At 32.1% G+C, this 24,693-nt stretch overlaps 4 protein-coding genes and 1 pseudogene across 4 annotated transcripts; 2 read left to right on the top strand and 3 right to left on the bottom strand.

Annotated features, from left to right (window-relative positions):
* Nucleotides 1-3,877: 3,877 nt before the first annotated feature.
* Nucleotides 3,878-5,899, top strand: LOC108807723 (reactive Intermediate Deaminase A, chloroplastic-like). Its single transcript, XM_056989680.1, has 6 exons — nucleotides 3,878-4,276; nucleotides 4,399-4,520; nucleotides 4,609-4,653; nucleotides 5,265-5,338; nucleotides 5,433-5,482; nucleotides 5,585-5,899. The coding sequence occupies exons 1-6, from the start codon at nucleotides 4,192-4,194 to the stop codon at nucleotides 5,677-5,679; spliced, it is 471 nt and encodes a 156-aa protein (XP_056845660.1). The 5' UTR covers nucleotides 3,878-4,191; the 3' UTR covers nucleotides 5,680-5,899.
* A 370-nt stretch (nucleotides 5,900-6,269) lies between these two features.
* On the bottom strand, nucleotides 6,270-8,256 carry LOC108812113 (uncharacterized). The gene is made up of 6 exons (XM_018584281.2): nucleotides 8,082-8,256; nucleotides 7,705-7,933; nucleotides 7,300-7,469; nucleotides 6,936-7,218; nucleotides 6,668-6,834; nucleotides 6,270-6,580 (listed from the first exon to the last, which is right to left on the bottom strand). The coding sequence occupies exons 1-6, from the start codon at nucleotides 8,203-8,205 to the stop codon at nucleotides 6,408-6,410; spliced, it is 1,146 nt and encodes a 381-aa protein (XP_018439783.2). The 5' UTR covers nucleotides 8,206-8,256; the 3' UTR covers nucleotides 6,270-6,407.
* A 292-nt stretch (nucleotides 8,257-8,548) lies between these two features.
* Nucleotides 8,549-10,520, bottom strand: LOC108812112 (uncharacterized). The gene is made up of 6 exons (XM_018584280.2): nucleotides 10,372-10,520; nucleotides 9,977-10,211; nucleotides 9,741-9,907; nucleotides 9,241-9,523; nucleotides 8,990-9,156; nucleotides 8,549-8,879 (listed from the first exon to the last, which is right to left on the bottom strand). Exons 1-6 carry the CDS (start codon nucleotides 10,493-10,495, stop codon nucleotides 8,707-8,709), a joined length of 1,149 nt encoding a protein of 382 aa, XP_018439782.2. The 5' UTR covers nucleotides 10,496-10,520; the 3' UTR covers nucleotides 8,549-8,706.
* A 6,804-nt stretch (nucleotides 10,521-17,324) lies between these two features.
* On the top strand, nucleotides 17,325-19,042 carry LOC130496294 (uncharacterized). The gene is made up of 5 exons (XM_056988267.1): nucleotides 17,325-17,620; nucleotides 17,888-18,057; nucleotides 18,148-18,430; nucleotides 18,517-18,692; nucleotides 18,846-19,042. The coding sequence occupies exons 1-5, from the start codon at nucleotides 17,325-17,327 to the stop codon at nucleotides 19,001-19,003; spliced, it is 1,083 nt and encodes a 360-aa protein (XP_056844247.1). The 3' UTR covers nucleotides 19,004-19,042.
* Nucleotides 19,043-22,803: 3,761 nt separating this feature from the next.
* On the bottom strand, nucleotides 22,804-24,063 carry LOC130495482 (uncharacterized; annotated as a pseudogene).
* Between the last annotated feature and the right edge of the window lie 630 nt (nucleotides 24,064-24,693).

Here is a 24,693-nt window from a genome sequence, read left to right as displayed (position 1 = left end):
TTATATTTTATTAAAATTATACTGGTTTCAGAGTACATAAATTTGTAAAAAAATCAAAATAAATTATAGTAAATAAACTAGGTTGGAAATAAAAAGAAAAAAGAAGTAAATAATATGAATTCTTAAATTTAGTTGGCTGATTAAGATTCAAAATTGTAAAAAAAACATCCGTTAGTGAACCTTAATATCCATAATGACTCAAAATACATATTGGCCTCTTTTAATTTATCTTTTATTTGATGCCAGAAAATCTTATCTTTTATTTTAAAAAGCGTGTTTTTACTAAAAATCTCAAGGAGACACGAGATAAGGGTTATGGTTCGGAATTAAAAATGATATTATCTTAAACTTAATAGGAAAAATTATATAAATTTCAAATTTAATGTCTGTCACCATTTATGTTAATTTCGTAATAAAAAATTTAGGGCATAAATTAAGGGATTGTTGATAAAAAAAATAAGGGATTGCAAAAATAATATTTATGGAATTCATTTTGAATTTATTTTACAATCACTCAAGATTGCTCATAAATTTTACTATACGACAATTGATTTTACAATTTGAAAAGTTATATTTTCGGTCCCAAAATAAATGTTATGTATCCCGTAAAATTCCAGAAAGTAATCAAAATAAATGTCATGTACCAAAATTTTATAGAAAAATATAATTACGATTTTTTTATATTTTCCAGTCTCTAAAAATGTCATGTATCATTTATTCATCATAAAGAACATTAATATTATAAAAAATGCAAATCATATATATATTTATATATATAACCATATCAGTTGCGACTATATATATCAGACTATCTTGTTAATTTCGTATAACATTATAATCATAAATTTCCAAACAATTATAGAAAGTATTATATGCAAGGGGCAAAAATAAAAGAAATCCAAATTAAAACTGATATTTGACTTTAAAATTAATCGGGAAGAATTATATAAATTTCTAAACTAAATGTATGTCATCATTTATGATAATTTTGCAATCAAAAACTGTTGTTGCTAAAGTTAAGAGATTGCAAGACATTTAATATGGAATACCTTGTTAAATGTATTTCACAATCACGCAAGATTGCATATAACTTTTTAATTTGATTTTACAATATAAAAAAATTATATTGACAAGTCCCAAAATAAAGGTCACATATCCTATAAAATTCCAAAAATATTAATCAAAATAAATTTCACGTACCAAAGTTTTATAGAAAACATAATTATGAATAGTTTATATTTTCGAATCCCTAAAATGTCATATATCATTTATGAATCGTAAAGAACATGAATCTTATAAAAACATGAATCGTATATATATAGTTAAAATCCTATCAGTTGTGATTATATATATCATACTATCCTACTAATTTTATATAACATTATAAAATATGGATTTTTATTTAAAAAATTAATGTATGCTAACACATAAAAGAATCCACTAATATTATGTTAAAATATGTAAAATAATATAGCATATACATTGAATAATATATACTAAGTTATACTTATATGAAATAATAGATCATACACATCAAAAAAATATTATGGTTAGCTCAAGGTTAATCTTTGGGAAAACAACATAAATGGTTATCTCGGATAGTGTTTATAACCATTAGCGTACACCATATTTTAGGTAATGCAACCATGAATCATATAGTATAATAATATAACCTCTTCATATTACTAATGAGCAATGGTATTACATGTAATTAGTCTAGGCAATGAAGGATTATTTAATAAAGGTTGTGAGAATGATTCTTATGATAATATATAAGCAATAGCATGTTTGTTAATCACACGTAAAGATAGGGTTAATTATTAAGAGTGCTCCTCAAAAAATATATTCCCTGCGTTTCTAAAAATAAGATTTTCTAAACAATTCACGCATATTAAAAAAATAATCAATGTTTTCAACTAATTTTTTTTATTTATATTATTATACACTTTCCAATAACTATAAACCAATAATATTTAGTCAATTTAGTTGTTTTCAATTAATGTATAAAAGTATCCAAAAGTACCTTGTAGTAGTGTGTATAAGCTGGCGGGGTCCAAAAATGTGCGTGATAAGGCCACATCCCTATGAATTCATGCCTACCTTAATTGAATTCAATAAGTTATATCATCCCCACTCTTTTCTAAATTCTTTTACAAAATATACTTTTGGATTTGTAATGTATTGTTTAACGTATCACATGGCTTGATTTCATCCACTTTCTATGGATAGATATTTTATAATATCACTGGTTACCACTATTTTTTTCTGATGTAGCTATAGTTTGTGTTAGCTGTCATTGTAGGAGCCAGGGAAGGTCACACACCATAGACACTGGATTTCTCCAAGGTCACACACATCACAACGGACGAACTCTTTCGACTGATATTGCAGCATGGTGATTTAACCTTGTTGTCACTCTATATATAACCAATAAAGCTAATCAATCATATGATTTTAGTTGGAAAGTGATATTTAGTGAAGAGAGTAGTGAATGAAGCCATCATGAGATCGATTAGGTTTGTCCTACAGGTGAAGAGAGTAGAAAAAGTTGGTTAAGTACTACAGTTTTCAGTTTTAATAATTTAGATTTGTCCTAAGCAATTATACATCAATACTATCAATACTATTAATTTTGCAGCATGACCTATTGATATTTAGTTGTGTCCAAATGATATATAACTGCTTAACTAATTATATAACTTAAATTATTAATTTTAAGTAATTAAATTCTGATATTTCATCGACAAAGCAGTTACCACTATTTCCTATTTCTAAGGAATAACTATGAGATGATTAATAAGAATTGTAACTACTCCTTACTTTTTTTTTTGACAACACTACTCCTCACTATTTACAAATTTAGATTCTGGTATTATTATAAAAATATAACATGTATAATATCTAAAGAAACTAGATATAGGTTGTGTCCAAATTTTGGAAAATGATTTATTGATAATAGGTTGTGTTTAATTTAAAAAATATAAATGCATCAAAAGAAACTAGATATAGGTGTATAACCGTATTTCTTTTATTTTTTATAAAAGTTCTAATTATGGTGGGACTCACATTTTCTCACCTCCATATATCAGCTGGATCATGACCAAGAATAAGCTTGCTTAATAATTATACAAGAATTTGGTACAATAATTAAATTAAATTTATAAAACAGTTTTAAAAATATAAAATGTTAAAAATAAAACTAATATGCTTAAAAAGTATAAAATTAATACTTACAATATATATATATATATATATATATATATATATATATATTATATTTAGCAGAATCTATTAAAATTACTTTTAACATTTTTTAAAAAATGGTTCGGTCTTTGGAGCTGGTTGGAACGGGTTGTATTTAATATTGGTTTTCGGATATAGAACTTTGAGAACTGATCGGATATATAGACCTAACCTAATAGAGTATGAGATTTTGACTTTTGGTCGATTCATAATCAAATGTTTAGAAATGATATTCTTAACTAATTATGTTAGATAACTACTAAAATATATAATATGTTGCAAATTTTAGGAATATAATTTAAAAATAATTTCTGAAGTGCATGACATATCCAATACAATTACCAAAATTTATATAAACTAGATTAATATTAAACACGAATATGATAAGCAAAAATATAAATATGATTACATATAAACACAAATATAAAAATTAAAATTAAGAAAAAAACAAAACAAAATATACCCGCCCTTTAAAGGCGGGTCAAAATCTAGCGGAGAATTAAAATGGAAATGTAGTTAACTCATGGGCTTCATGGCCCAGTGGGTTAAAATACTGTTTTATAGCCTAACTAAGGTGGTAAACTTCAGAAATAAAGAAAATCGTTTCGGACAGCGCGGAAAGAAGACATAGGAGTAAGAGACACGGCACGAGAATCATCTACGTTAGTTCCGATCGCATCAAGTCTTATAATAATAGTACTAGTATTCTTCTTCGTCTTCACCTACCTTTCTCTCTCTCTAAATCTCTTTCATACAACTATTTGGCGTGTGAGTCCTTTTTGTACCTCCTTTGACTTCGCCGGAGATAGAAAGTCAAATTATTTGGTCCGTCTTCAGATCCATAAAACGCGCCAACTCTCGACCTCTCTGCCGCACTTCGCTCTTCCACTCGTACCCCCATTGGTCTCCGCAGGTGCAACGACACTCGCTGGTGTTTCCCTTTTCAGAATGTCTTCTTCGAGCTCTTCTCATTTCGCTTCACTCTCAATCTCAGATTCTTCTGCTTCTGATGATAACCACTTACCTATCATTTGTACGTCCTTAAAGTTTTGATCGAAAGCGTTGACTTTTTTTATCTCGTTTATCTTCATCAATGCATCTAGTTATTATTAGTCTTGGGTCTCTGTGTGATTATGTTGACTCTGAAAATTGCAGGTAAGAAGAAGAAGGAAGTTGTGTCTACAGATAAAGCACCACCTGCGGTAGGACCATACTCTCAGGCCATCAAAGCCAATGGTTTCGTTTTCGTTTCTGGCGTTCTTGGACTTATACCCGAGGTTTGTTGCTCACTCGGCTTTTAGTTTATTACATGATCACATTCATAAAGTAAAATTCATTATCTTTTTGTTCTGTGAGTGTGTGTAGACTGGAGAGTTAATTTCGGACGACGTTGAAGATCAGACTTACCAGGTAAAGTTGCTTTTAAACTCTCACCATGGTCTCTTTAGAAGATTGATTTTGTATATAGAACTTCCTGTTGGATTAATCTTGAAAGAAACTTGTAATGCAAGTTAAAAATCTAATCCTACCAAGTTATGCAAATTAAGAATTAGAATATGTGTAGGAGGTATCCAAATATGTTACCTAATAGGATTAGAAGTTTTATATCTCTAATATAAGTTGTGACATAGCTTATAAGTTGTGGAGATTGAGAACTTTAGTTCTCAGTTATTTTCTAAACAATAAAGAAAGTGTTCTTTAAACTTGATCTTTGAATTATATACTTCCCACTTGCAACTCTGTTGCGTTTGGTGATTTTTATCCAAAGTAAAGGAGATTTAAAATTGCTATAGATGTTGTTTGGCAAAGGAAGGGTGAAGATAAAATGAAAAAATATACGCCTAACTCAAGTTGAGATTAGTTTCTGTAACTTATGAGGTTTTACTTTTGAACTGCTTGATTTGGTAAACATTAGTCCTCAAATTAACTTATAGTGTAGCTATGTAAGAAGGTTAAGCTACTCTGTTTTCCTTTCAGGATGTTGTCTAATTGCTTCTGTGATTGTTTTTGGAATACGGAAGGTACTTAAGAACATGGGGGAGATATTGAAAGCTGGTGGTGCTAGTTACTGCGCCGTGGTAAAGACAACCATCATGTACGTTTTGTTTCAACAAAGATCATTTATCCATTTGAGTTTTGAATCTAAAAATATACAATGTTGATATATTTTGTTTTTTTTTCTGTCACAGGCTTGCTGACTTGGCTGACTTCAAGAAAGTGAACGAAATATACGGCAAATGTGAGTTGTGTAACAAGATACATAAGTATTCCAACTTATTTCAAAATGCATTACTGGTTGTGTAATGGTTTTTCGTTTGAACTATTTTCCTTTCGGATGCAGACTTCCCACATGCTCCTCCAGCAAGATCCACATATCAAGCTGCGGCTTTGCCACTAAACGCCAAGATCGAGATCGATTGTATTGCAGTACTCTAGAACAGCATCAATCTCAGATAAAATTAATAAAGAGGAAACCATGGTTTAGGGAGCCTTATCTTTATCAATTCATTCTTAACGTACTTTTCATTTTGTTGCGGATTATCAACCATTAGGTTGGTTGCTAAAACCTAAAGCCCCTTTGCTTAATCAAGAATAAGTGATTTCCTGTTGACTTGATATGTATTGAGTACAATATTTGATAAGAAACCCTTTATGATTTGGAGTTCTTAGATGGTTTTTTAATTTAGAATTCTAACAGCTCCCTTCGATTAGAAAGTGAATGGACATAAACCGTAACCACGCCAAGTATGTCTAATAGTTTAGATTATGTGATCCCAGTAGAAGCTGGTTAAGGACTTGATTCAGCTTATTAATGAGCTGATTAAGTGGTGATCTCGGTCAAAAACAGATCACGGTTTGAAGTCAGCTCGGTAAGAGGAGATCAACCCATTATAATCACCAAACTTAATTTGACCAAGCCATTATAATCACCTTAAAGACAAATTGTGCTAAAATGTTGAATATATTGAGATAATTAAGTATAATAACCGAACGTTGGATTAAACAGTTTTTGGCAAAAGTTCAAGAAGAAAGATGATGTTTTGATATTTCTATGAGAACAACAACAAACATTCTTTTATTTGATACGCAAAACAAAGTCTTATTATTAGATGGTTGATGGGAAAGTAAAAACATGAAGGTACAAGTTCCTTTTCGAGAGAAATCTAGTTAGGCAAGTACTTAGTTGAAGAAATGTCTTCGAGTTCGGCCTGGACCATCAACACGTCGTTCACAACAAAACCCTTTGCTGAATCTCTGAGATCAGAGAAAGAGATAAACTCATGGTAACCCCAGCTGTATTCTCCTCCGTAAGCTGGACCCTGGTACCAGTTATCCACTGACCCAAAAATAAAAAGGAACCATTAGTTACCGCCATGACATGGTATGTATTATACACATCGATATACATATGTCATTTGCTTACGTTGCCTTTCGATGTTATTGAGTCCACGTTGGTTAAGAACTCGAAGCTTAGCTCGAACATAAATTTTCTCGTAGGGTCTGAACTTCTCATTCACATCAAGGTTAAGATACATGGACAAGGCTTTTCCTGCTCCTGTGGCACGACCACTTGGATTCAATTGTATAGTCCTGATCATCATATTGAATACTTGTTAGCTATTACATACGTACCACTACTCTTAAGAGTTTAAAACAGAGCTTTTCTCTTAAAAAATGATGTGAACACTCACCAAGTTCTCCCTCCAATAGAGAACAGATCTGAGTAGTAAGTATCTTTGAGCAGCGTGGAGAATCCCCTAATGGTCCAGGTGAACTTGGCGTTATAGAAATTGTCAGCAATAGAGAAAAGTTCTGATTCTTTAAAGGTGGTGGGAATGGTCACATCAACACCAAACTCGCAGTGGTCTCCATCGTAGAGGTATCCGTTTCTAGGGTCTTTAAATGTAGCAACAGGGAGGACTTGAGAGAATCCCCACATAGTTTTGAAGATATTGAAGCGCCATACATTGGTATCTACAGTAACATGACATTGATTTCTATTTAATTACTTTCTATAAAACCAACTTTATTGTTAGAAATATTCACAATATTTACCTTGGATAGTAAAGTATTTCCTTTCGTTGTTGTTGAATACGTAAAATCTGAGATCTGCGTAAACCTCTTGCTGTCCAGCGACGAGAGTTGAGTTGTCTATGGCTACGTAAAGCGAAAGGTACCCTGAACCACTATCCTTCTTGTTCCCATTGGGGTACACCATAAGTGTCCTGTATTTACATTATTGTATTTTGAGATCAATCAGAAAATTGTAGTATACATTATGGTTCCAAAAACTTTAGGGGCTATGAACATTTTAGCTAGTATATATTTTAATAATTTTTAATACGATTTGGAGGTCACAAGATCTATGTATATTAATTCAGAGGCCAAGGTGAATGTTTCATTTGGTTATGCCGATCTTGTACATACAATGCGATTCGAGTAAATAAAATATCGAATTACCAGTTGTATCCACCAACGGTAAAAGGACGAGATTGGTATCTCTCTGTATAGACTGAGTTAAGGAGCTTGTTGAAAGACTCCATCTTGAGAGAGTATGTCGATGGAGGACGATCTCTTAGACCATTCACCGTACTTGAAACAGAGACTTCATGATCACGTGATGAGATTTCTTGATGTTGATGTAGTTGATGCGCTTCTCCCAGGTTTGGGTTGGATCCTGCTCCATTTTCTGTTTTGAGGCAGAAAACATATCATTTGAAGATACAGAACGTGTTACTTTTAAATGTTTCAATACACAAACCAAACGCAGAATCTAAATGACATAATGGATTTTCTTGAAAACTGGATTAAATCTAAGAGCAAAGGAGATTGCATACGCTGCAGATTTGTGTTGAAGTCATCTGTGAATTGTCGTATGATGGAACTTGCAGATAGAGATGTAATGAAGAGATAAAACAAGATATAAACAAGAGCGATGGTGCTTCTGTAGTGACTCAACATAATTTTAAGGTTTTGTTGTGAATGAGGTGTGCATAACAGAGACTAGGGACACTTGTATAAATAGTGAGAGGTCGATGCTTCGAGATGCTATGGGAAACTAAAGCTAATTAATGACAGTTTCACATGGTAATGTCATAAAAAATTATTTTGTTTGACCTAGTTTGCAATGGCAAATACAAATTCGAAGTGTCTCTCTCACGTTTCATAAAATATATGTTTATACAGATAAGCCTTTGGAAATTATTATTATTCTTTGAATTCTCACTTAAGCAAATCGTTCAGATTTAGTAGAATCAAATTCGAGTTCTTGTTGTCACCACCGTTTATATAATATTACACGATCTTTCCATGAACACAATTAATATTTAAAAAGCATATATATGCTGAGAATACGAACTTTAACTTATTTGAAACGCAAACACAAACTTATTATTTTAGGTGGTTTTTATGACAAAGCAAACACACATAGAGTTGCAAGTTCCATCCATGGTTAGAGAAAATCTAACTAGGGAAGTACTTGGTTGAAGAAATGGCTTCAATTTCGACTTCAACCTTCAATATATCGTTCACAAGAAAACCCTTTGATGAATCTTTGAGATCAGAGAATGGGATAAATTCATTATAACCCCAACCAGATCCATATCCATATGCCGGACCAATGAACCAATTATCAACTGCCAAAAGAAAAAGAAAAATCACAAGAAAGCACTCATTAGTCATCCGTCCCCAATGTATCTATCCATAATCATGTATATGTGTAGATTTATACATATCATCTGCTTACTTGTCTTTTCGACGTTATTGAGGTTGCGTTGGTTAAGAACTCGAAGCTTGGCTCCAACATAAATTTTCTCATAGGGTCTTAATTTCTCGTTCTCATTAAGGACAAGGAATATGGACACAGCTTTTCCCTTTCCCGTGGCACTACCACCGGGATACACTTTTATATTCCTGATCAACGTGTGGAATATTGTCACGACCATGCACTATATACACACTAAGTGAAGCAAAAGTTTTGAAATATTGTGGACTCACCATCTTCTTCCTCCAATGGAAAATACATCAGAGTAGTAAATATCTTTGAGCAAGGTGGAGAACTTCTGAATAGTCCATATGTACTTGGCGTTATTGAACTTGTCAGTAACAGTGAAAAGTTCGGATTCTTTAGAGACAGTGGGAGTGGTCACATCAACACCAAACTCGCAGTGATCTCCATCGTATAGGTATCCGTTGTTTGAGTCTTTAAATGTATTAACAGGGAGAACCTGAGAGAACCCCCACATCGTTTTGAAAAAACTAAACCTCCATCCATCGGTATCTGACAAATACATGGCCGATTTTGAGATTTTAGCAAACACTAAGAATTTTTAATAATTTTTTAATAATCTAATAGTATATATGGCTGTTAATTTTTTTTAATAATTAGGGGTTCAAAGCCAGTGTTTCATTTTGGTCCAGAATCCGCTCTGCTTAAATACCATATTTCTTGTTAAAAGATCACATGTTCTTGGGCGGTAAAAAGATTAACAAAAGACCTTGGATCGTGAGGTACTTCTTCTCTACCCTGTTGAAGACGTAAAACCTGAGATCCACGTAAACCTCTTGGTGTGGAGAGAGAGTTGAGTTGTCTATGGCTACGTAAAGCGAAAGGTAACCTGCACCATTATCATTCTTGTTCCCGTTGGGGTACACAACAAGTGTCCTGTTTGTTTTTGAGATTAGTATATACAATTCAGTTTGAGTGAATAAATAATCAAATTATCAAAAGTACCACTTATAGCCAGCAGCCGAGAAAGGACGTGAAACATATTTGTCTGCGTTGGTTGACTTGAGGAGCGTGTTAAAAGACTCCATCTTCAGAGAGTAAGAAGATGGAGGACGATCTCTTAGACCCTTCACTGTGTTTGAAGCTGAGACTTTATAGTCACGTGACGAGATCTCTTGATCATGTTTACGTAAGTAATGCGCTTCTCCCTGGATTGCGTCTGGTACTGCTCCATTCTCCTCTGTTTTGAGACAGAAAACATGGCATTGAAAAGAAGCGAGGATGTGACATAAATGATTAAAAATTACATTATCTAAAAACTCCAAACACACAAATAAAAATATGTTAGGTGGATCTTCTGGAGTATTGGATCAGATCTAAGTGCAAAAGAGATTGCATACGTTGAAAGTTTGTTTTGATGTCATCTGTGTATTGCCGTATGAAGGAACTTGAAGAGGCAGATGAGATGACGAGAAAAAACAAGACAAAAACAGCAGAAACGGTGTTTGTGTAATGATTACTCATATTTTAAGGTATCTATGTTAATGAAGTGTAGAGAACATAAACTAGTGAGTCTTTATATAGCAGAGTGGGATAGACAGGGATGGACCCATACAATTTTATTGGAGTTAGTATAATATTATTTATATTAATTATTCTATATTTACTTTACAATAAAATAATTTTTAATAATATTCACTCCGTTTAAAAATAATATATTCTATATTTAATTTACAATAAAATAATCTTTAATAATATTCTCTCCGTTTAGAAATAATGTATTCTATATTTACTTTACAATAAAATAATCTTTAATAATATTCTCCCGGTTTAGAAATAATGTATGTTTTCACACTTCTTAAGAAATGAAGTAAATTTTTGACAATAAATGCGTTATTTTCTGTATTTAGCTATTTGCTATGAACTTTACCCAATCAAAATTTAATGAACACAATTAATGTCATTGAAATTTATAATTGTCATTATTATTATACGCATTGAAAAGGTAAAATATGGATTTTTTTTAAACTAATTTTTTTCTAGAACATGGATCATTTTAAAGGGAGAAGTATAACTTCTTTAAATTAATACTCGATAAATTAATATACACTAAAAATCTCTTTAAATTAATATAATTTTATAATCCCAAATTGAGTTTTTGGTTCAATTAGTATATCGATAAATTAATAATCTCTATAAATTAATAAAAAATATAATTTTGGTGTAATCCCAACATTATTAATTTATAGAGGTTTCATTGTAGTAGATTCTTAAACAAAAAAAGTCTTCATGATGTAAGTCATCTATTATTTTTTATTATAGAACAATTCTGTAATTTCAGTTCTACAGCTTTATGTGAACATATATGCATTCAAAATGGATTTGATAATCAAATACTATCAACCATTTGGAATGGGAGAAGGCAGTGGCGAGAAGCCTAATACCTCTTCAGTGCTGGTCAAACAAATCAACAAGCTGGTCAGAAATCACATTTCAAGTATCAGAATGATGGATGATCGAAAGTATATTAAAGCTATGGAGATATGATTTTTCTTTCAATGATTTTCTTGTTGGCATCTAAAGTCTTAATAATTTCTAAAAGCACCAAGATATAGTTACAGACATTTTATAAAAGTTTTTTGAATAAATCAATATTATTAAAATAGAAGTACAAAATAGAAATACCTCTTAGTTTTACCAGTTATTTACATTAGAATGCCACTAAAATATTTATAGAACATATATTTAAGTATACTTGTCTTTTCTTAATTTAATAATATATTTAAGCATTTACTATATTTTTTAATTTAAATAATATATTTTTAATCGAATCTTACCCTAAATATATTTTCCAATAGATTTCCTAAAAGATTTTTTTATTAACATATTAATCTTTATCAATGATAAATAATAAAATAAAAATCACACGTCATAATCAATTTATATAACATATAAATAAAATATAAATAATTTATTCATAAAATTATTAGTATAATGCTTTCATAATATAAGTTCAATTATTTATAAATATTTAATTTGTTTATATGATATCTTGTGATATAATAGACAATTAAAATCACAAAATATAACTATTCAAAGTAATAAATAAAATTGTTATGTTTTAAAATGTTATATCAAAAATTATGAAATACATTTTAATTTACAATATATATATATATATTATACCATTAGTACAAAGAAAAATTTAAGGTGAAAGCAAATATTTATACGGTCACGGGTCAAGCTATAGAAATAAACAAAAACAGCGCAAGATTATTATTTTCTTAACAAATTTATTTTAATATAAATTATAGAATATGTGTATACATTATATGTGTTTATAAATTTATTTTATTTGTTTTAAGGGATGATAATATTTTGGAATTGAAAAAAATTATAACCTACTCCTATATTATTTTAGTTAGGAAATTTATAATTTATATCAGAATATTTTATTAAATTTTTAATTTTAATTTTTTTTTATAACTACAAAAATTAATTTCAATCTAAATTTATGTTTAAATCTCACAAATACATAATTTAATATAAACAAAAAGTTAAAAACATAAAATAAATATCCGTCCGATCGGACGCGTCAAGATCTAGTTTAATATTATTTCAAAAAAATGATAATCGAATGCACCACGAAATTTGAAGAAGCAATGGAAAATATTAAAGAGAAAAATACAAATGTGGGTGAAAAAAAAAGAGGATTTGAAATTTAACATTACCAGGTTCAAGTTCAACTATGTCAAATGTCAATATAACCAGATAATATTACATTTCTAACAGAAAATGCCTGAAACAGAAAATAATTGATATTTAAAGGGTGAAGTGAATGTAGGTCCGCCTCTGGGGATAAGTGCTTTTGGATGATTATTGCATGATTAGGAAGACTCCAGATACTCATGAATTATTGCATGCCACTGTTGATTCAATTATTATTTTTAATACCTAACTGTTGCTTTTTGCTGCCTCGTGTTTTCTTATGCAAAATTAAAAGTTCATTGTCATCATAAGGTAGTTACATAAATATTGCAAAACACCTCCAAACTCAATGTTTTCTCTTGTTTATCCTCGATCTACAAAGAAATGCAAACACAACTATCCATCTAATTCAAAAAGACCAGAAATTAATTTAACATTAGGTACATGACTACATCATTATATAATTTATATTTCTGTTACAAATGATAATAGACTATATATAATATTTATGAATATAATTTCATAGATAATCTCACATAACATAGCTTTCCCTATAACATTTAGTCAAAAAACAATTTTGCATGCACGACATTATTGATAGATAGGCATAGTGATGTTACAATTGATCTATATAGGAAGATCAACAGTCTTGGTTAAATATTGCTAACAAAGGTATTTAGTAACTACTGTGCTAGAAGAAAAAAAAACTAAGTTTTAAATTATGAAAAATGCGATTACTTTTCATAATTTAAAACTGTTTAGAGATGTAATCACTAGTTTCCTTTAATTATTTTTTTCTAAAAGTAATATTTTGAGCTTTACTTCAAAGAAAAATTAGACATATGAGTGGTTTTTCTTAACCGAGCATCCAGGTTTGGCAATTATACTAAAACCCAACATACTAAATGCAAAACTCCGTTGGGCCGGAAAAACTAGGGCTTGTGATGGTGATTGTGAGGTAAGGATGGGAGCGTGATATGTACATTGTCACGACTTTATCCGTATATCAACGCTGGACGCGGAAGAATAGGAGAGAACACGTGAGTTTAGATCTGGAAGTCGAATTATATAATTTTTTTGACTTTTTTTGTCGACATCTTCTTTTAGCTTGTAATATTTTAAAATGGAAATGCACTTACTGAAATGGATGACATCGCTGCATCGATTGTAGAATATGTGTAAACAATAATGATGAATACTATTTTCAGGATGGTTTATGTATAGTATGTCTATAACTCTCTTCGTACTTTACACTAGTGGATAATGCTCAATGACGACATCTCCAACAAGAAAAGTTAATTATAGCTTTAGTTAGAAAATGAGAGACTTACCTAAAAAAACACATTATGAATTTTGTTTACTCTATAAGACACAAAGTAACTTTGACACACTTTCTTATGTCAGCTGTCTTTATTTGGACTGAAATTGCTTTTGGTTGGCTGTAAGGAGAATATGTATTGGTTTTAATAAAACAATGAAACGTAACTAGAATAAACAGTATTTTAACATATTTTATTTATTCAGACTTTATTGTTAGTCGTAAGATGTCTTATTTAAATCTGATCTAAGGATCCTTGTTAACTTGTATTTTTCTGTGATCTAGCTAGCTTGTACTAATTTCACCGTTATGAGTAATTTGCTAATTTTTATTTTTTTGAATATATATAGTAAATTTGATTGATACAATAAATTATATAGTTTTATTCTCTACATTTTAACATCTATTTTGATATAAAAAAATATTTTAACAATTTTCCAAAAATATATGGACATGATAATTGTGAATGATCTAGTAGTGGTTGAGAAAATTATAGACAAAAAATACATGGACGGAAAAATGTGGATGAAACAGTTGTAGACATGAAAAGAGTCCTGATGGACATAAAATATGTAGGCTAGGATGACACCATTACCGGAAGAAAGATCCATGGAAGATCTTAAAAATCGTGTGATTTGTGAGTGTAGACTTGCGGAAGCACAGTATGGTGATACGCTGACTTATTGGCCACCAGAAAGCATGAATTTTGCAACTAGACTTAAAACCCCCTTGTATCCACAGAGCTGTTGTCCAAGTATCTCTTGTCCACCACAATCATATCCACCAATTTCTTGTCCACAAAACACATGTCCATCTATCTTCCACACATCGAAACTCATGTGTTGTTTGCAAGAAACAAATTTTCCCACAATCACTTTCACATATATTCAAAATTAAATATACCTTCATCCCTCATGTGTTACCAGATATACATGAGTTTGAGATAATCAAAGGATGTGTGATGTTTTTCTTGTTAGTTGATTGAGAAAATTATAAATAAAAGATACATGGACGGGAAAATGTGGATGAAACAGTTGTAGACATGAAAAGAGTCTTGATGGACATATAATATGTAGGCTAAGATGACACCGGTACATGAAGAAATATCCATGGAAGATCTTAAAAGTCGTGTGCTTTCTGAGTTTAGACTTGCAAAAGTAAAGTATTGTGATGCGCTGACTTATTGGCCACAAGATAGCATGGATTTTGCAACTGGAATTAACCCCCATGTATCCACAGAGCTGTTATCCATGTATCTCATGTTCACCACGATCCTATTCACCGATCTCTTATCCACGAAACACATGTCAATCCATCTTCCATACATCGAAACTCATGTGTTGTTTGCAACAAACAAACTTTCCCACAATCGCTTTCACATCTATTCAAAGTTAAATATACCTCCATCCCTCATGTGTTACCAGATATACATGAATTTGAGATAATCAAAGGTTGTGTGATGTTTTTTCTGTTGGTCACCATCCACAAAACTCTCGTCCACAAATCTCCAATCCACGCAACTCCCATTTACCAATCTCTCATCCACCAAATGTTCATCCACAAGACCACAAGACGTCTCCGTCTCATCATGTCCACAGAACTGTTTTTCTGCAAAATTATATAAAAATACGAGTTTTGTCTTAGACCTATAATTGGACTTAATTATGTAGTTGCTTGTGAAATTAAAAACTAACTTTCCATGTCGGAGATTGATATCAAAGCAAAGCGGCGGAGGCGAACACATGTTACAATTAATGAATCAGATTCTTGATTAGAGAAAATTAGACGACCCAATTACTGGATTGAGAAAGTGGAAATAGAAAAAAAAGGATTAGACTTTGGTTTGTGAGAGGTTGCTCAATTTAGGGAAGAAGAGAATTAGATCATTGTTTTTTTAATATTATGTTTGTTCAAGATCGAGAAGATGTCGAGGGAAAAAAGATTAGATTCACTTTGTGAGTCTTTTGTTGATTTAAAGGTTCCAAAAAAATAACGAGATATTTGGTAAAAAAAAAGAAATAAAATAATAATTTATTTATTAAAGAAGGCAAAAAGAAGATTGGTTGGCTCTATTAGAAAAGCTAACGAAATATACATATTGAACAGTTAGAGAATATTTGGGTAAATTTACTTGGATAAAGTGTGTCATTCTACCGATATGTCATTTAGAAAAATTGATAACTTAGATTGTGTCTCCCAAAGTAAAATTCTCTTGGAAAATTCGTTCACTTGTGCTGTCTAGAATTGCAATAGTATTTCTTATTTTTAACATAAATATCGTTGTGACATATCTTACAAAATTAGAAAATATGTTAAAATATATAGTTGATTAACGCTTTGAATTGGATCCATTGTGTCTCTAATTCGATTCTTGTTGAAATGGATGATTTACGCTGTGACTAGATATTATCAGATGCTGGTCTTGCTCCCGGTTAAAAAAAAATTGCAATTTTTAGTCATGATTAAAGGAAGTTATGCAACACTAGAAGTCGCACTTATACATAAATCTAATGTACTGGCATCAATATTGTTCAAGTCATTCTTAAATAAGGAATTGTGTTTTGAAGTTTCGTTCACCGAAATAAACACATAAACGTTCTAAAGAAACTAAAAACTTTTCTATGTATATTTTATAGAGGGAGTTTGATTTCTTGATCAAGTTTACGCGCAGTTAACTTAACCAATTACAAAATTATTGCTTGACAGCTACATGATTCGGATTTGACTCCAATGCTTTGATTATGGTGGCGGAGCCACAGTGTTGTCACATGGGTCAATTGACCCAGGTGAAATTTTTATAAAAGAAATTTTTATTTGTGCAATTCTCTAAAAATTAGATAAACTTTGTAAACTTTAGCTAAATGACCCACATAATATGAGCTAAATCCAAAACTGACCCCTCTAAAACTTTTTCCTACCTCCGCCACTGATTATGGACATATTATTTCTTTACGGATTTTCCATAAAACTGATGATTTAAATTTAATTATTCTATCCTTCATTCCAGCAAACCTTCAAACGAGTACACCCTAAGCAATTAGATAGACTTAAAAGTCAATGATAAAAAAGTAAACGTATTAACAAACCAGACTGGAATTACAAATTTAATTTACCAACTGGTGCACTAGGCACAAAGAAGACAAATTTAATTTCATGCAAAAGTCTCACTAGTTTTTTTCCCTTCTAAGCATCTAATTAGCTTTCTCTCCTTCTATATATACGTATTCACAAACATATACCAACATTATGATCAAGTCTCACTAGAGTTTTTTTTTTTTTTGTAACAAAGTCCCACTAGAGACTAGACTTCATTCACTAATCTTTGACATGATGACTTACTACACAAATACCTTATCTATTGTTTCTATCTTATCTTGTCTTTTCATCACCTCTTCTTTTGCAGGACCACCAGTCCCAAACGTTGAGAATGGTACTCAGAAACTAATCACCACTCAGATTTCATCACGTGATAGTAAAGTCTCAGCATCCAGCACGGTGAAGGGTCTAAGAGAACGTCCTCCAACGTCTTATAGTATTGAAATCGAGTCTTTTAACACACTCATGAAATCTACCTACGCCGAAAGATATGAATCTCGTCCTTTTATGATCGGTAAATACAATTGGTACGTACGATCTTGATTCTTTTTCTTTCTTTCTTTCTTACTAATAAGAAAATTATGGGCCTTTTCTCACAAACTAACTAGATCCAGGATAATAAAAGTTTTACAAATATAGGACCTTGGTCCGGGTTAGGCTTGGTTCCATTAGTGGCCCGGGTTTAACCCTTTTAATTCAAAAAAAAAAAAAAATAGGACCTTGGTACACTATCTTTGTTTATATCCACTCTATATATTATGGATCACTATAAGCTGAATAGAGAAATGTACCAGGACGCTGATTGTGTACCCGAAAGGGAACAAGAACGATAACGGCACAGGGTACATTTCACTGTATGTCGCCATAGACAAGTCAACTTTCGTCTTTCCACTTCTCGAGGTTCAGGCTGATCTCAGGTTTTATGTCTTCAACAAGAAAGAGAATAAATACTTTACGATGCAAGGTTTAGTTCTATAATATTTTTCAATACTAAAAGTTTATAGTAAATTTATACATCTATTTATGTACATGTCTACGTTGTGTTACCATGCAGATACAAATGTATTTCCATTCAGCGCAGCCAACCCTATGTGGGGGTTCCCTAGGGTTCTCCCTCTCACTACCTTTACTAACCTGAAAAATGGATACCTTTACGATATCGACCACTGCGAGTTTAGCGTTGATGTCATCATTCCACCTCGCTATGAAATTACTATGGAACATTTCTCCATCGCTAAGAGTTTTCCCAACCCGAAGTTCACCTGGTTCATTCACGGGTTCTCGACACTTCCTGACGATTACTTATCAGAGGATTTCATCATCGGAGGGAAAACTTGGTGAGTTTTTCACAAATCTGTTAGTGTTAGCGTATATATACAAGTGTGTTAATTGACAAGTTTTCACATGCATGGCTGATGATTAGGAATTTACGAGTTTTTCGAAATGGTGTTGGCGCTCAAGAAGGCAAAGCTTTGTCGGTTTACCTTTACCTTAGCCAACAGGAGCTACTAAAAGTAAAGCCTTATGAGAAGGTTTACGCTCGAGCCAAGCTTCGTGTTCCTAATCAACGTCAATCCAATAATGACGTGGTTGGTCAACGTAAGTATGGTGGAAGCCAAAACTAATTGTTAACGACTGACTCATGGTTGCTTATATATAAGTACTATTTTTTGTTTAACGTGAAATTTTTAACATTTTGTGTGTTAATACTAATACATGTTGTGTTTGTCTTTTTTTTGTTGTTGAGGGTAGTTGATAACTGGTTCAGTCCCCAGATAACAGGGTGGGGATTCGATGCCTTTGTGCCTCTTTCTAATCTGAGAGATACATCAAAGGGTTTAGTTGTGCACGATATGCTGATTGTTCAAGTCGAAATGGAGGCCATTTCTTCAACCAAGTACTCAGTATGAACATGTGGCAGCTATAATAAAGGGATAAGAGAAGCTTCGATATATTTTCTTTTTTGAGATGAAGTTTTATGTTTTAAACTTGCATTTACATGTTTCTTATGCTCTGTGTTTTAAGTCTTGTGAATGCAAAACATTTATCGTGTCTCTCCCCGTTGCTTTCCTCTTCAAACTTTATATTTTAGCAAAAACTAGTCTGTTTTAATTGTAGTTAAAAAAAAGTAGAAGACAAAAGGTATATGTAGAGCCCTAGACCTTTATGCTCGAGGACATGCTTCAGCTGAAAGTTTTGGCTCTCGATCTGTGTTTCTGTGAGATTTGTTTTCAAGCTGTTCTTATGTGCACCTATAGGTCACTCTGTACACCCTTTTATCCTTCGTCGGTTTACACTACTAAGAGCCGAGTCTGGTGATGAGCTCCATTGGCCCACCAAGTGCAGCGTGCTTCATCCCCGCCTAATTTCCTTGAGCTTCTCTCTTGTGAAACCAACCCCACAGTTGATTTTATCGCGTATGATAATTGCTACATAACTCATAACTACGTCTTCCTGAAGAACAGCTCTACAACTTCATCTTAACCACAACATCCAGTCAAACTCAAGCAAAACATGTATTTATGAGTTATGTAGCATCTAATCGGATTTGAAACATCATCTCCACCATGTGGACTGATGCTTTTTTCTTAACTTGTTGCTTTGAAAGCCAGAATGTTTGTGATCACCATAGTTATAAATAAAACAGAGGATACAGATAGTAACAAAAAATAGAGTATTTCAGATCCAGCACACAAGAAACAGAGTACACAAATTCCAGAAATAAGCAAACATGTAAACAGAGTATACAGATTTCTAAAGGATGTCTTGTTTTTTTTTTATTCAAAGCTAAAGCAATATTTTGATTGGTTTGATACTTGCGTTAAAAGGCAAAGCTGTACCTGAAACCCTAATACATCCCTGCTCCTCTTTGTCTCCGCAGCTAGAAACCACATCCGGGACTTGAAAACGCCATACTCCGACAGCAAGTTTCCTCCCCGTATCTGCTCTTACATCTCCCCTTCGTTCCTAGATGTGTATTTTTAATCAACCAGACTATTACAACCATCGACCTTCTCATACTCAGCAGACAGCATCTTCGCATCGCTCCACAGTTTCCATTTCTATAAAAGAGTGTCCGGTCTGCTCCACCTCCTGTAACGAAGAATATACTGTATGATTAATTTGATTTATTTACATTGATTAATGATTACTTCCACATGTCCAAATGCTTTTTTATTTTAGTTCTGTATCGAAATCTGAAAAGACATCTGCAGCATATTTGTGGGCTTTAGTGTGTATCCCTTGTGGGGATAGATATGGCCAATCCTGAAACGGTGGAACAAAATCTTGTCTTGGCTACCAAAAGTTTATATGGATCATCCCATCCACAAATCATCCAAAATATATATGTATGAACAGTCACTAAACCATAGTTGTTTCATGATTTCTACATCTCAGGGATTATCTTAATGGTAGACCGGTGGCCATCGTTGGTATGTCTTATATGGATTGGACATTTAGACATAGAAGAATGTGAACACTATGATCTATTCCTTTTTACTATGGGAGAAGAACCGGTAAAAGATCTTTACTCTTTAAGTGTTTATACATTTAATCTCTGTGACTAACTTTGTGTCTTTGTTTCTTTTTTATGTATTATAAGCGATTTGTAAACTCTCTGTGTGAAGCCATTAAAGAAAAAGCGGATAAAGCAGCTGTGAACACTCATGATGAGTTCGTTTCTACCTTACAGATCCAAATATTGAAATCTATAAACTTTTTGGATTGTATGTACTTACTAGCATGACATTCTCACTACGAGTAGATAACCTATCAGTTATCACCCATCTATCATTATATTATTCTAAAACTTGGCAGTGATTAATTTAAGTATTTGACTTTTGAATTACTGTAAACAAACCATCCACCGAAGAACTCAACAGATCCATCCAAAATGTTTTGTTGCATACATTTTCTTTTGAAAATCAGATCTACAATACACTAACTATTTATCTTTGAATTAGTCACTAGGTTTTTGTCTTAGCTCCACACTATTTTAAAGAGTGATTTTCAGCTTTGTATTTTTAGTTCGTTTAAATTTGCTAGATTTGATTATGGGGTTGGAAGTAACTTTTTGGTGTGTTGCAACTATTCAAAAGATCAAAACTAATTGATTATTTTTACCTGTTACGTACATGGTGCCATTGCTCAGTATATGTGTGTGTAGCGTGCCGATGAGTGTGTGAATGTTATGTGGACCGTTGATTAATAAATAAAATGTTGATTATAACTTTAAATGTTGTATTTACCCCTGAGAAGTTCTTATCTTATTTCATCTTAGCTTACATCTATATTTTGTCGAAACTCTAAAGACACTAGACCTTAATAGTAATCCAACAATGTCTTCGAGTGGACTTAGTCACCAAATCAACAGATCGTATATAACAAAAAACCTCAGTTTGAATAGTCAATTTTTGTAGGATATATATTAACGAATTGTTTATTTGAATTAATGATTGAACAATCATACAAATTTTATAAACTAATAGTAATATGTAAGGTGTAACACATAGAAGTTGAAAATAGATCAATTGAATTGATTGACCCATTGTATACATTCATTAATTCCAATAGCTGACATATATATGTTGTAGTACTTAATCTTACAGTAATAATCTGAATAAACATATATATATACCGTGGGTATATGTGTATAAAGCATATATAGGGAGATGATTAAATCTGTCGTATCTATACAGTTGTATGAACACCAAGAGTATATCTCAATTTCAAATCGGGTTGGATTAGCCGATTAGCAATTAATAAGAATAAGAGGTGCGAGAGATCGATTGATCAACCAATATATGCTAGTATGCTACAACTAATTCATTTAGAAAAATAAAACTCGAGTATATTGATCTAGTGATCGACAATACAGACAGAAAAAACAAGAAACTCGTTGAAGTAGAGTGGATAAGTTCGATGTAGCACCAACTTCAGGTTTTTGGTCGAGATTACAGAAAAAAGCAAGTTGTAGCATAGTGGGATAAGTTCGATGCAACACCAACTTTGAGATTTTGACTTCCCAATAAATAATAATTATGGTATTTTAGTTGTTGAGTTACTTTGAATATATACAGCTGTAGGGTAACTGATGCTAAGATCGGTTGGTATGTGAAAGTTGATATGTTTCCACGAATAGTAAATAAAAACTTGTGATTAATCTGAATGGTAAGGATCAGTTGTAAACCGAATAATCCAGACCATCCAAATATATTTAGTAACTAAGAAGATTATTTTACCAAAAGAAAAACTAAGAAGAGAAAAGGTAAAAGAAAAACCATGGGTGGAAGTTAAAGGTGGGAGACGTGCGTGCTTAGTGATATGGCTTAATCTAGTAATTGAAAATGTGGGGGTGGGCATCTCTGGCCTCAGAGATTCTGTTCCCTTTGGTTGCGTTCACACTTTGAAGATCCCTCCCCTAGTACCTTGTTCACACTTCACCTCATTCGGCTTTCTCTTAGAGCATCCACAATGGTGTAACCCATTGTGGAATCCTTAGGATTAGTTTAATAATTTTTTTTTGAATAGTTAAGAATCTTAGTCTAAAAAATGTGTCCAATAGTGTTTTCGAATTAGGAGTCCTTAGGAATAAAAAGATATTTTTTTTTTAAAAAAAGTGAAATTTAAATTTTTTTATTCCAAGAAATAAAATAAAATACAATAATTAAACATAAAAATACAATAATTATATATAAAGATACAATAATTATTCATCACCAAATTTATTCCAAATATGCTCAATTAAATCTTTTTTCAGTGGTTCATGTATACGGCTATCCCGAAGTTCTTTCTCGTTCTGATTGACAAATATGTTATTGAGATTTGTAGGTATGTCGGTTTGGGTTTCCACATGTGAACTTTTGGTGACACTTCTTTCTTCAAATTCCGAAATGTCGATGTGAGTGTATCCATTGCGTTCATTTTCGACTATCATATTGTGTATTATGATACATGCTCGCATAATCTTTCCTATCTTTTTTTTGTCCCATGTAAGAGCCGGGTTTTTGACAATCGCAAATCGAGCTTGCAAAACTCCAAAGGCCCGTTCCACATCTTTTCGGGCTGCTTCTAGTTTTTTAGTAAATAACCGTGCTTTAGGACCTTGAGGACGTGAGATAGATTGGATAAATGTTGACCATTTTGGATATATACCGTCTGTGAGATAGTAAGCGAACTTATACTTGTGTCCGTTGACCACGTACTCTAACCTTGGAGCTCGACCTTCTATAATGTCATCAAAAACAGGAGATCGATCGAGGACATTAATATCGTTTAAGGTACCTGGAGGACCAAAAAAAGCGTGCCATATCCAAAGATCTTGTGAAGCTACAGCCTCTAAGACAATTGTCGGTTTGTTTGATCCACAGGCGTATTGTCCTTTCCAAGTCGTTGGGCAATTTTTCCACTCCCAATGCATACAGTCAATGCTCCCAATCATCTCAGGAAACCCGTGTTTCTCTCCAATATCGAGGAGTCGTTGAAGATCCTCTGCTGTGGGTCTTTGTAGATACTGCTCCCCAAATAACTGTACTATTCCATCAGTGAAATGATGTAAACACGAAAGTTCCGTGCTCTCACCAAGTCGGAGATATTCGTCAACCGCGTCGGCTGCAGAACCATAAGAAAGCATACAAATTGCTGCGGTACATTTTTGTAGTGGAGAAAGACCAAGCCTCCCGGCAGCATCTGGTCTATGTTGAAAGAATGGAACGTTCTGTGAGAGGGCATAGACAATACTCATGAATAATTCCTAGTTCATACGGAAACGGCGTCTGAAGATATGTTCCTCATATGTGGGATTTTCGGAGAAGTAGTCATTCCATAACCGGATGTGTCCTGCTTCACGGTTTCGTTCAATATATGCTCGTTTCCTTTGCTTTTTGGTTTGGGCCTCGATAATGTTGTTGATTGTATCTTCACAGATATCTTCGAAAACTTCGTCCAATCTTTCTTCCAATTCTTCCATTTCATTGGATGAAGATGATGACATCCTGATTGAGAAATTAAATTTATAAGTTATTCATTTTTCTTTAATCTATAAGTTCCAAAATAAGTTTAGATATTTTTTTATTATCTCAAATTTTGTATAAGTTTATATTTTTTTATCTATAAGTTCCAAAATAAGTTCAGATATTTTTTTATTATCTCAATTTTGTATAAGTTTATATTATTTTTTATCTATAAGTTCCAAAATAAGTTTAGATTTTTTTTTTATTATCTCAAATTTTGTATAAGTTTATATTTTTTTATCTATAAGTTCCAAAATAAGTTTAGATTTTTTTTATTATCTAAAATTTTGTATAAGTTTATATTTTTTTTTAATTCTATAAGTTGAAAATATGTATAACTTTATATTTTTTTTAATCTATAAGTTCCAAGTTGATGTGTGTATAACTTTATTTTTTTCTTTAACCAATAGGTTGTATTGTGGTAATCAAACCTTAGCAAGTGTTAAAGAGAATGAAGACAAGGATGTTGCTGAATGCTCCTGCTGGTTTCTCCAGAGCCTCTGTTAACATTATAGACAAGGATGTTGGTGAATCAAGACAATTCGAAAATATGAATTAAGTATAAAACTCATCAAGAGCACAAGGAT

Source organism: Raphanus sativus, chromosome 6 (genome assembly GCF_000801105.2).
Source record: "Raphanus sativus cultivar WK10039 chromosome 6, ASM80110v3, whole genome shotgun sequence".
NCBI lineage: Eukaryota > Viridiplantae > Streptophyta > Magnoliopsida > Brassicales > Brassicaceae > Raphanus > Raphanus sativus.
This window is presented reverse-complemented; position numbering and strand designations above follow the sequence as displayed.